General features: G+C 29.5%; 1 protein-coding gene across 29 annotated transcripts in view; it reads left to right on the top strand.

Moving 5' to 3' along the window:
- Positions 1 to 304: 304 nt before the first annotated feature.
- Positions 305 to 13,833, top strand: part of LOC119662728 (myosin heavy chain, muscle) — a 30,021-nt gene continuing 16,492 nt past the window's right edge. For 5 of the 29 annotated variants that reach the window (XM_038072440.1, XM_038072437.1, XM_038072436.1 and 2 more), the window contains exons 1-10: positions 309 to 370; positions 1,824 to 2,173; positions 2,926 to 3,069; positions 4,089 to 4,469; positions 4,605 to 4,668; positions 5,296 to 5,394; positions 8,589 to 8,692; positions 10,223 to 10,630; positions 11,758 to 11,928; positions 13,216 to 13,805. In XM_038072440.1, the coding sequence (XP_037928368.1) occupies positions 1,970 to 2,173; positions 2,926 to 3,069; positions 4,089 to 4,469; positions 4,605 to 4,668; positions 5,296 to 5,394; positions 8,589 to 8,692; positions 10,223 to 10,630; positions 11,758 to 11,928; positions 13,216 to 13,805 (2,165 nt within the window). In that variant the 5' untranslated portion in view covers positions 309 to 370; positions 1,824 to 1,969. Of the gene's footprint in view, positions 371 to 1,823; positions 2,174 to 2,540; positions 2,685 to 2,925; positions 3,070 to 4,088; positions 4,470 to 4,604; positions 4,669 to 5,295; positions 5,395 to 5,815; positions 5,920 to 8,588; positions 8,693 to 10,222; positions 10,631 to 11,118; positions 11,290 to 11,757; positions 11,929 to 12,535; positions 12,707 to 13,215; positions 13,806 to 13,833 lie in introns of all 29 variants that reach the window. The other 24 variants (XM_038072442.1, XM_038072447.1, XM_038072445.1 and 21 more) reach the window with 13 other exon arrangements.

The raw sequence follows: 13,833 nt of genomic DNA, 5'->3' as shown, positions 1-13,833 counted from the left end.
AATTTTGCTGTTGTTGTTTGCTGTTATTTTGATATGTATACACACAAGCTCATTGGTATATATATATATACATATAAACACATATATATTTATATATCTAATACTTGATGATTTTCCTTGGGAAAATGCCGATACGTTAAAAATTTTTTTTTCATCTTTAGAATTCATTGCGATATCGCAACTCGGGCGTTTTAGTACAACTTCAGCGAATTTAAGCAATTTTAAATAATTTAATTTATGTTTTCTGTGCTAAAGTTTTAATTAAAATAAAAAGTGTTTTTAAAAAATTATTTTTAAATTTTTTGAAAAGAAAAAAAATTTTTGAAACGAACGCACAAGAAAGTGAAAATCCTTAAAAAGCGCGCTTGAAGTAAGTTCAGCAACTAAAGAGTAGTACATTTAGATAGAGTGTTAGAAATGAGTGTTAAGAAAAAAGAGTAATGAGTAGAAAATTATGAATACTTGAATTTTATTTTTTTTTTTAATAATTAGAGAGTCATAATAATCAAGAAGTAATACAATTTTACATAATCATATGATCAATTTCTGAAATAAGTTAATCTACTGTATACTGTACTGTACAGTAAATAAAATATAAAAAAATAATATATTTTTTGCAAATATTTTGAAAATATATTTTACGTAACTTCTCTGCAACGACGCCCAAGTATTTCAAATGTGTATTTTCCTGCTGCTTTACACACATGCATACACACTAATAAGTAATCATCGCTAGCCTACTTGAGGGAACGATCGTATTGGCGCGTGTATGCCACTGTTCTATGTTTAGCAGCAACCCACACAATTGTGCTCACTTGTTAAAGGTGTTTTTGGTGTATTTGGTGTATTTGTGTTGTGTCTCCTAAGCATTGCCGTGCAACACAATAAAATACAACTTAATCACGTAACAATAAATTCTGCTGGTAACAACCCTGACTATTACTATTACTCTATGGCACACATGCGTTAACGGTGACGTATAAGTAACTTTCAGATTCTGTAGGAAGTTAGTATATATTTTACCTAACTCACAAAAATAAGCTAGTAAATTAATTATATAACAAAAAAAATAAATATTTAAATGGCATTAATTTGGTCTGCATTTTTTACAAATTAGTAAATAAAAAAAATATATAAGAAGAAAGCATATATCATTCGGCACATTTGTGAGAACAAATAAAATATCGGATTACGATCCGTTTTTGTGCAAAGCATTTTACTTATATGGAAATTTCATGAAAAATTCCGTTTGTGCTCAGAGCAAAAATATTTAAAAATAAAAAAGCAGCATAGAATACTGAACTGAAAACAAAACAAAAAATTAGAAACGCAAAATAGAAAATAAATAAAAAGAAAATAAAAAGAAAAATTTTAAATGGGACAATTGTTGAAAATAAAAACCACTACATAAAATTATTTTACGTGTGTTTAAAGCATTTTTATAAGAAAAAAATATTTAAAATAAATTCTGTTAAAATATAAAATACAAAATAATTAATATATTAAATATATTTGTATAAAAATAATACTTTTTATATATGTTAAAAAAACATACTTTATTTTGAAATAAGAACATATTTATAAAAAAAAATTTGCACAAAAAAAGAAATTACAAAATAAAATCCTTAATATATACAAAAATATTAAAACATATCTAATTAAAATATAATAAAATTAATTATAAAAAATTTTTATAAAATAAATTTATAATATAAAAATTCAAAAAAACCAAATTGTAAACTAAAATCCACAATATATATAAAAATATTGAAACATTATTAATAACATATATTAAACATATTTTTTTTTTCTTTTAATTACAGGGAAGCATTTGGGCTGAGACGATAAAAAAAATACTATTTAAAAAATAATCTTAAACAAATTGCAAATCGCTTTGCATTACTCTAGCCCTATCTCACTCGAGTTTTTTGTTTATCGTTTTTGTTGTTAAAAGCGAATCTATTTCAAGATGCCGAAACCAGTTGCAAGTCAAGAAGATGAGGATCCAACCCCATACTTGTTTGTATCGTTGGAACAAAGGCGTATCGATCAATCGAAACCCTATGACTCCAAGAAGATGTGCTGGGTACCCGATGAGAAGGAGGGTTATCTTATCGGTGAAATTAAGGCTACCAAGGGAGACGTTGTCTCTGTTGGCTTGCCCGGTGGAGAGGTAAAATAACAGTTATGCAGCCCGACACAGGCGTAATACTGTCGCAAATTGCCACTAAAATTTATAAACCATTATAACAATGCTGCTTTAAAGCTTTTCTTAGATATTTTAATGAAATTTTTTCAGCAAAAAAAAAAAACAAAAAAATTTACAAAAAAAATTGTTGTTTTATGCAACAATAGCAATAAACAGAACAGCAATTTTCTATTAATCACTTTTTTTGTAAAAAGTTTGATAATATTACTTTTATTAAATATTTTTTTGAAATGGTATTATAGTAGATTGCTGTACGTAATATTGCGTTTATATAGAATTTTTAAACGTTATATTTATTAACGTAAGATCTCTCGTTTCATTAAAAATCTAGACAAAAGATTTTAAAGCCGATAAAGTGGAAAAAACGAATCCACCAAAGTTCGAAAAAATTGAAGATATGGCGGACATGACTGTGTTGAATACACCTTGTGTATTGCACAATTTACGACAACGTTACTATGCCAAACTTATTTACGTAAGTTCCAACTAGAACCTAGCACTAATTAGTTTTTTTTCTCTCTCTCTCTCTCGCGTCTATTTCGTCTGCTACTATTTGTTCGTTATCCATGGGTATAACCAATATATAAAAAATCATTTTGTACCTGTACAAAATTTCGAACAACGTTCTCTTACTACAAATTATGAATATTATCTTGCAAAATATTGCAATATGTCTTGCATCCACTGCAAATCCATTAAAATATGTAATATAAAAGAGCAAAGATTTCAAGAAAGACATCCTCCAACAAGTGAACCCTCCCAAATACGAAAAAGCTGAAGATATGTCCAACTTGACATATCTTAACGATGCCTCTGTACTTCACAATTTGAGGCAACGGTACTACAACAAGCTCATCTATGTAAGTATTAAGCAAAATCGCAATGTTTGCTTTTAATGTGTCTGTTTTTTGTTTTCAAAATTACAATTACTTCATATTTTTCAAATAACATTCAGTATTTTGAACAAATCTCCATGTCTATTAAGCAACGCTAGCTAAATATAAAGTCCAAAGCTTCAAAAATTCACTAATGCAATTTTGTAATTGGCTAATCGCTTTTAAAATGTATTTTCCTAGAAAGTTATGTAGCCAGTTAACTACATGACTTTCTTAGAAACTACACTTTATGCAATATTTTCTCTCTAATATGGGCATCATAACTATATTAGTGTATAAAATATTGCTTATAAAGTGAATTGAAAATATATATTTGTCTATTTAGCAATTAATAAAACTAATCCAACATCCAACATTTGTTATTGTACGCACTAACTAAGCTATCTTAACCGTGGAAAAGTAGTTACCAAGTAGTCACAACATTCATTTTAAAGACCAGTCCACTAAAACAAAAACTGGTACATGGAAACATACAAAACTCACACACAAATTGGTGAATAGTACATACTTTCAATAAAGGAAAAAAATCCTTCCGAAGTATATATATAAAATATATAACAATAAAAAATCAACATCCAACAACACACGAAACCCAGAGCTGAGCAGACATCTCATCATGTTAATTAGTCACATAAAACCGTAGTACTTACCTATATAAGAAACCCCATTTTCCGTAGAATTTGTTTAAAATTAAATTGTTTTTCAATCATTTTCAAGGGAATTGCAAAATGGAAATAAACATACAATATATGCAGTTGCATATATCCTTTTGCAATTCTCACACACAAAGCTTGCAGTATTAGAAATAATACCAGAAGTTACAATCCAGAATACAGAAAGTAACAAAGAACTGCAATATTTGTGTGTATTGAATGTAAGAATGTAAATTCACAAAATCACAAAACCGCTGACAATCTAATTCATTTAATTCTTTTTTTCTTCTTTGACTTATCTTTAAAAACATACAAATTGCACTACAATAGACCTACTCAGGTCTTTTCTGCGTTGCCATCAATCCTTACAAGCGCTACCCCGTATATACCAACCGTTGCGCTAAGATGTACCGTGGTAAGCGCCGTAATGAAGTGCCACCTCACATTTTCGCCATTTCTGATGGTGCCTACGTCGACATGTTGACCAACCACGTAAATCAATCTATGTTGATTACCGGTGAGTCTGGTGCTGGTAAGACAGAAAACACGAAGAAAGTAATTGCGTACTTCGCCACTGTCGGCGCCTCAACCAAGAAGGATGAAAGCCAAAAGAACAAGGGTTCCTTGGAAGATCAAGTCGTACAAACTAACCCTGTACTTGAAGCTTTTGGTAACGCTAAGACCGTCCGTAACGATAACTCTTCTCGTTTCGTAAGTATTGCAAAAAGTTCAAATAAATTAAATTAAACTAAATGAAAATAAAAGAAAAACAATAAACCTAATTGCAATATATTTTCTTTTCTACTTTTCATATTTACTTCAATGCTTCTTCTTGCTGATGAATAGGGTAAATTCATCCGTATTCATTTCGGCCCATCTGGTAAACTTGCTGGTGCTGATATTGAAACTTGTGAGTATATAAGAATAAAATAATAAAAAAATAATAATATTTGTAAGCTTTTTTAAAACTCACTTTTTAAACTATAAGCTTTAAGTGAACAATTAAAATATTAGAAAAAAATTACAAAATTAAAAGGAAAAAACCACACAAAGTAAATAAAGTTACAAATAAAATTTAATTCATTTATTAAATTAATTTAAAATTAAAAATTAATTTAATTAAATCTACTAATTATTAATAATTAATAACTATTATTTAATTAAATAATAACTTAAAATAAAATTAATTCACAAACAATTAAATTGATTTAAAAAAAAATTAAATTTATTTTTATGAAAGTTAAATTAACTTATAAAAATATTCAATTCATAAAAAAAAAATTAATAGCTTTCATTATTTATAATATATCACTGGCAGTACTTTGTTCTTTTTTCTTTTTGATTATAGGGTTTTTAAAAAAATAACCTTTTTTTTTAAAATGTTTTTCAATCAATAAAAAAAAATTTTATTTTTGCTATTGTTTTTCAATCAATAAAAAAATAATGCTTATTTTTTGATAACTTTGCATTTTAATTAACTTTAATTTAATTGAACTTACTTGCTCATCTTTACGAAATTTTTATTTTTCATTTCTAGACTTGTTGGAGAAGGCTCGTGTCATCTCTCAACAATCTTTGGAACGTTCTTACCACATCTTCTACCAGATCATGTCTGGTTCCGTTGCCGGTGTAAAAGGTATAAACATACATTCTCTCATAATCAATTATTCACATATCATCAACCTTCTATTCACATATAAATATATTTGCTCAAGGATCCATAGTTCATACTCACTACTCAAGTTCCAACTATATATCTGAAAATAATTTTTCCTTAACAGAGAGAGTAAAAATGGTTTGCTTCAAGTAGTTTATGTTTTCAGTTCTTATACACTTAACACCACTAAAACACGAATACTGTTTACAAAAACAAAACATTAGCTTTATTCTATAAACATACCTTCCCACAATATATATTTACAAAATTACACCTCATATACACTTGAACAAATTTACAATTTTTATTTTAAACTTTTTATTTTAAATATTTGGTATATTGAAACAAAAAAAAAATATATATACTAAATTTTCAAACTACACTATTCCCCACATTATAGAATACTGTTTGTTGTCCAATAACGTCTACGATTACCATATTGTCTCTCAGGGCAAGGTTACTGTTGCTAGTATTGATGATGCTGAAGAAATGGGTCTTACAGATGTAATTTTATTTTTATTTTTACTTTTAAATATTGTTTTCATTTCTTTCTTTTGTTTTTATAATTTTTTTTTTCTTTTACTTAAATATCGTAACCAAGTTTTATTGGCAAAAATTGCAAATATGCAGTAGATATATAAAATAAGTAGCGTATATAAATAAAAATGTATGCTTTTAGTATAAATATATTGTTTGTAAAAGAAGTGTTCATCCTAAACATCCAAAACTACGGATCTACGGATGACAGCTAGCTAAGCTTTTGTTTTAGATAATAAACCTAGTAATTTTTTGAATAATCCCTAGCGCTACGAAAGAGCCCAAATAGACCACAATAACTGTTGTCAGTTTATAGTGGAACTTAATTCCATTATTGCAATAGTCACGTTCGTGACATTGCGATGTTTCAAGTTAGTTTGACAGCAGTGCTTTAGTAACTGCTATTCGATTATTTACAGGTTAACAAATAATTTTATTTAATAAAAAATTTTATATAAATATTTCCAAAATTTCTTTCCTCATATCCTGTCAATTGCAATCCGCCATTGTCACTGTTTTTGCTATACCTGCTCCAAAACACAACTCAATGCTGACTATGAACTTGTGTTGCTTACGTACGTACACATATAAACGTACGTGTGTGTGCGATAATAAATTCACTTTGTACATATGCAAAAATGGAAATGTCACGCAAAATGCAAAATGTAAACAGCGTATTGCTTGCTCTCAAACAACATTCACGATTATCGTATTGTTTCGCAAGGCAAGACAACAATACCCAGTGTTGACGACGGCGAAGAATTCGAAGTTGTTGATGTAAGACCATGAAAAGACATGGATACTTATTCTATGTATTGATGTGATTAACCCCACTGATGTACTGCTTGCATATTGTCAGCAGTCAGCATAATAATCAACTGATATACTATATATAACCTATTGCTATAATATACTCTAACGCCTATGTGCGTGCAATTACGAGTAAAATAGTTGTTGCGTTCAATGTCGTAAGCGCTCTGTCTCTATGTCGTAATAGTCAAACTAAATATTAAATTATATATTAATTAATTAATTAATAAGCTTAAGCTTAAGCTTTATTAAGTGAAGCAATAATAGTAATAATAGTGCTTAATAGATATGCTTTTAGTGCCTGTTATTATAAATTAAGCGCTTTTAAATAAAATTTTAGAATTTTTTTAATAAATTTAAAAATAGAGATATATAGAAATATGTTATAAAAAAATATAGAATAGAAAGAAATGCTAAATTCAACAGGTATTATTAATTACAATAAAAAAATGTTTAAATTAAAAGTCTTTATTAATAATATAACTCTACATCTGAAGAGATCACAAAACATACATATTTACATAAAAATCTATACATAACCAAATAATTTTTTGACATTATTACCAAAAAAAAAAATATTTAAAAAAAAACTCCGTATTTAAATCCTAATATCTAATACCAATTACTCTTTTTTAATCTCACAAAAAAAAAAAAAATAAAAACACACAAACTAAATTACTTCAAAGTAAATACTTCAAATATAATTTTTCTTTAATTTATATTTTTAACAAATAAAAAAAATTTTTTTTATCGAATCCAAATGAATTCATGTAGAGATGACATTTCTCACACCACATATTGGTGATTATCCCGGAATTTGTCAGGGTAAAACAAGAATACCCGGTGTCAACGATGGTGAAGAATTTGAATTAACGGATGTAAGTTGTTGTTACAAGCACCCACGTCGGTACAAAAAAAGATAACAACTCAGAAGAAGTTGTAATTTAATTAAACTATATATATATATAAATTGCTTTTATATATATATTCTTATATATACATATTTAATATATATTTAAATTAACTGTTTACTATACTCTTTCACTGGCAAGCAGTGAATTATCTCTTATTATTCTCTTGCAGTATAAACCGCTGTCTTTATCGCACTCTACTATGCGGACTTTCTCAACACTCTTTGTAAATAGTTGTTGAATTTTCATATATTATTCCGGAATTTCTATACTATTATAGGCTTTCATATAAACTGTAGTATATTCTATTTTTACACCCCTCTATTAACCAAGTATATATACAGTTAAATATATATATATATATATATGCCCTAACAAAAATACTGCTGTAAATACAAAAAAGCCACTACGGCTAGGAGCAGGTGTCTTTAGATAAAAAATATAAATTATAATTAAAAAATTTTAAATTTTGTTCACTTACAAATACTTAATTCGAATTTAGTTAAAAGTCATTTTGACACCGGGAAATTACTTGTGCTAATATATACAATATATTAAGTATAGTTGGCCCGCTCCTGGCTTGAAATTTCGAATTGTAGATAGAATGCACACACTTTCAGCACAAAACAACAACAAGACATATAAATCAATGCATGTCACTATTCATGGGTCGTCGTCCAATTTTCTTCTCAGCGTAACCAGAAAGCAACCCAACATCAGAATTTAAGAACATACACATATATTACACTATATACACATTCACACAACCTACTCCTTCACTTCTGTGTTAAATACAAGAAACCAGAAAATTATCATCATTTAAATCAATTAAAATCAATTCAAATCAATTGTAATCAAATAAAGAAATGTAAAATGCATATTTCAAACTATCAAAATTTTTCTTTGACTATGCAGCCTCGTGTCTTCTTTCTGACAATATTTACGATTACTTTAACGTATCACAAGGTAAAGTAACTGTACCAAATATGGATGATGGTGAGGAATTCGTAGCCACAGATGTAAGTTCATCAATATTTTGCACAACAAATGTGCCTAATGCATGTCAATGCATACCCGCAACCTGGTACCGGACTATTAACAGGGTTGCAGCCCTTTATAGTCCAACCTTGTTGCTCTCATCAATCGACATATGTGTTCGACTTTCGTGTTGTGTACACTTTCAAACAACAACCGCACAAAATCAAAATTCGAGGACAGTTATGGCAGAGGCCATATTCTGTTTGTGGTTTGCCATTTTGAACGTTTGTTACACACACACAAAATACATGTGACAACACAGCCTATCACACAATTTTACTACTGTATCACCTATTGTTCTATTGCATCTCGAACGATTGTTTTAAACTTAATATTTCCTACTTTATGTTCTCGAAACCCCAAAAACCCAATTGCATCTGTTGAATATTACAATATTACGCTAAATTGTAAATCCTTCAAGTTCAACAAACAAACTAAAGGTTGCAGTTGAGCTTTGAGTCCACTGACGTGTATTGCAGCTTTAGAAAAGACAAAAGCACAGTACAAGATCGTCAATTATTGGAAAAATTGGAAAAAACTCGAGAAGTGTACGATAGTGTTTTTTCCCTCCTGCAATTTTGATTGATTGTATCCAATTTTTGTGAATGTTTAATTTTTTTTTTCGAAGAAGTTAAAAAATTTATATGAATTTGTACGAAAACAAAGCATAACTAGAAAAGTACAATTCGAAAACAGGAATGCATTGTATGATTTATATAAGAAAACATTTAAAAAGTTATAATTTCCCAATAAAAATTTTATTCTGGCTAAAAACGAATTCTACCAAAGTTGCAAGTAATCAACATGTAACGTAACACACTGACATGTTAAACGTTGCTTGACTTGCAATACTGGTGCCAGAGACACCCTGTATGATAATTGAATCCTTATGCACGTTCACACTTAGCTGAAAATGAATATGTCTAGCTCTTAAGTGCTCTAATTGTTACTGTTTTTATTCCAAAAATCACTATCAATTCCGGAATATTTCTGTTTATATATATTTTTTTTGAAGAAATGCCTATACCAGAAAAATTTAACTGGTGTACATAAGCATATCAAGCACTCCTTGTAAGTTTTACTATCTACAGAACGTTTAAATTTATTTGTAAAAATAACTAGTTTTCAGTATATTTAGTTGTATAGTTTTGTTTAAATATTTTTTGCATAGCATAGATCTAAGCATAGATCTAAGTAAAAAAAAGAAAAAATGCTGCCGAAAATGCTAGCACAAAAGCTAAGCTGAAATGTGATTTAATTTGTATTAAAAATTATAAAATTAAATTTGCTATATATTTGATATTTTGCAACGTTTCGTATTTATGCCATATTCTATAAGAATGTTAAAAAGTTATATATATGCATGTGTTGTGAATTGTTTGTTATTTAAACTCTACACAAAACGCTGTAAATATCTTCAATACGCTTCACTTTCTATTTTACTGTAAATGTCGCATGCCTGCCTTATCCATAAATTTACTCATTTTTATATATTTATTTAAAAAATATAGCAAGCCTTCGATATCTTGGGCTTCAGCAACGAAGAGAAGCAAAATGTATACAAAATCACCGCCGCTGTCATGCATATGGGTGGTATGAAGTTCAAGCAACGTGGTCGCGAAGAACAGGCTGAACAAGATGGTGAAGAGGAAGGTGGCCGTGTTGCCAAACTCTTCGGTTGTGATACCGCTGAATTGTACAAGAACTTGTTGAAACCACGTATTAAGGTCGGTAACGAATTCGTCACCCAAGGTCGTAACGTACAACAAGTCGTCAACTCCATTGGTGCCCTTTGCAAGGGTGTCTTCGATCGTCTCTTCAAATGGCTCGTCAAAAAATGTAACGAAACTTTGGATACCAAACAAAAACGTCAACACTTCATTGGTGTACTGGATATTGCTGGTTTTGAAATTTTCGACGTAAGTATTCTGGATCCTACACATGAAGAAAACACTTGAAACGACTTATGTATTGGCAATTTGCTTGCATTAGCATTATGAAAATGTGAATGTACTCAAATTGGTAATGCAGAGTTCATTGGAGTATATGAAATTTAAACTAAATCAAAAATAATTTAAAAATTTTTCTTGAAATAATTTGAAAGTATATCAAATTAATTTAATAATTATTGAATTACTTTTTGAAGATTTTAAATTTTCTCTCTTTACAATAAACACTAACATTCCTCTGTCTCACACAGCACAGCAAACGAAATACAAAAATCAAATAGTTTAGATAAACCTATAAACCGATAAACCAAACGAAAGACCAAAATTTTTCTCTTTTACAATCAAATATACTGAAAACCTGTCATTGACATCGTACATAGTGTACACACATAAAACAATTCTTGACCTATTCGTATGTATCCACTATATATACAATTTGATTCCATATATTACATTAGTACAATGGCTTCGAACAAATTTGTATTAACTTCACTAATGAGAAATTGCAACAATTCTTCAACCATCACATGTTCGTTCTGGAACAAGAAGAATATAAAAAAGAGGGCATCAATTGGGAGTTTATTGATTTCGGTATGGATTTGTTGGCCTGTATCGATTTAATTGAAAAGGTGCTTAATACACAAAAACAAAAAAATAAAATCTTGTATGTTTTAAAATTATACGTGAGATATGTTTTATGTTTCAAGCAAAAAGTATAAAAACTTTTTTGCATTTTGTTCTTTAGTCTATAATAGCACAAATGGCAGAACTTGACAAGTAGGTAAAACAATGCAACCTATACCATAAATGTTCAGTGTGTACCACATCCATCAATAGCTCCAACTACCCCAATAAATGTTTCTACAATTAATTAATGCAACAAAAAAAAAAAAATTTCCTAGCACTTTCTACAAATATTTAGGGTCAGTACCAATTATTAACACAAATCACTTGATCCTTACGATCAAAAGCAATCAGTACTCAGCACTTTGTATCCTACACTTCTCCTCTTATATGCACTTTAAAATGTACTTTTTTACTTACTTATTATCTATGTTTGCATATATACATACATTTGCACATATGCAAAATATTAGTACAACGGCTTCGAACAAATTTGTATTAACTTCACCAATGAGAAATTGCAACAATTCTTCAACCATCACATGTTCGTCTTGGAACAAGAAGAATACAAAAAGGAAGGCATTGACTGGGCCTTCATTGATTTCGGTATGGACTTGTTGGCCTGTATCGATTTGATTGAAAAGGTTTGTCCACCAGCGAGTGGGAGTTGATCAGAAATTGAATTTTTTTCGTATCTGACAAGCGTTCTGTATTAATTTGACTCCTACACGAACAATTGTCATACTAAATTAATTCAATATATGATCGAAAATAAAAACTTAAATGAAAGAACTAATAAAAATGCCTTTTAAATATTTTTACGCTCTCTATAATCATAAAATAATAAAATATCCAATATATATACACATATATATAAAAAATTCCAACGTAATGGAATGATATAATTTAATCTTATTTTAATATTATTATATATACAAAGCTTTAAATATAAACGCTTGACAAGTGTATTTTGTAAAATATCACCCCAAGCGCAACTATCTATATACTTTATATTATATGTTAAGATTTCATAGCAGCAAACTTGACTAGAAGAAATGTCTATCCTGCAAAATACGGTGTCTTATGTTCTACATATTTTCATCAAAATAATGACAAACGTGCTTAAAAGCACGCAATATATAGGACCAATACCCGTTCCCAAAGACAAAGAAAAAAATAATTACTAACCATTTTACCCACATAAACACATCTAACCATTATGTTACATATTGTTCCGTTTCCGGCATACAGTACAACGGTTTCGAACAATTGTGTATTAATTTCACTAACGAAAAATTGCAACAATTCTTCAACCATCACATGTTCGTTTTGGAACAAGAAGAATACCAACGTGAAGGCATCGAATGGACTTTCATTGATTTTGGCATGGATCTGCAATTGTGTATTGATTTGATTGAAAAGGTATTGTCATTGGCGTAAACGCATTACAAAAAACTGCTGCCATGTAGAAAGCCATGTAGAAATAAAAGAAATAAGATTAATACGCAATTGTAAAGCAATACTCAATATTAAGACACTACCCTAAATTCAAGATTTTTAGAAATATTGAAATAACCACATTATTAGTTGACCTAATCAGAACTAATTTACCTAACCATATCATGTTTTATTTATCTAAAAACGCACTAAAAACTGGAAGAGGCGTCATTTTTAAGCATTGCACGCCTATAAAATATTTATTGCCAGTAATAATAACTTAAATCTAAATAAACTAGAAAAAAGGTAAGCTTTATGTTCGCTTTAATTTAACATAAGTAACAATCAAAATTGTACAATAAAAGCTACTAATATTAATTTAGTGCACTTGTTCTGGAGACTAAAATTCTACTAAATTTATTGGTAAAAACAAATTTTCTAATAAATTTTCTTTTCTTTTCTTTTTTTACTATACAACATTTTCTAAACTACAGCCTATGGGTATCTTGTCCATCCTTGAAGAAGAATCTATGTTCCCCAAGGCTACTGATCAAACCTTCTCCGAAAAATTGACCAACACTCACTTGGGCAAATCTGCTCCATTCCAAAAACCAAAACCACCAAAGCCCGGCCAACAAGCTGCTCACTTCGCTATTGGCCATTATGCTGGTGTTGTCGCCTATAACATCACCGGTTGGTTAGAAAAGAACAAGGATCCATTGAACGACACTGTTGTCGATCAATTCAAGAAATCTGCCAACAAATTGTTGGTTGAAATCTTCGCTGATCATCCAGGTCAATCTGGTGGTGCTGATCAAGCCAAGGGTGGTCGTGGTAAGAAGGGTGCTGGTTTCGCCACTGTATCTTCAGGTTACAAAGAACAATTGAACAGCTTGATGACAACATTGCGTTCCACACAACCTCACTTCGTACGTTGCATCATTCCCAACGAAATGAAACAACCCGGTATGGTTGATGCTCACTTGGTTATGCATCAATTGACTTGTAACGGTGTACTTGAAGGCATCCGTATTTGCCGTAAAGGTTTCCCCAACAGAATGGTCTACGCTGATTTCAAATTGCGGTAAGTATTTGTTGTATATTTTCATTCT

This window comes from Teleopsis dalmanni, chromosome X (assembly GCF_002237135.1).
Source record: "Teleopsis dalmanni isolate 2A chromosome X, ASM223713v2, whole genome shotgun sequence".
Lineage (NCBI taxonomy): Eukaryota > Metazoa > Arthropoda > Insecta > Diptera > Diopsidae > Teleopsis > Teleopsis dalmanni.
The sequence above is the reverse complement of the archived record's forward strand: the minus strand, read 5'-3'. Positions and strand labels throughout refer to the sequence as shown.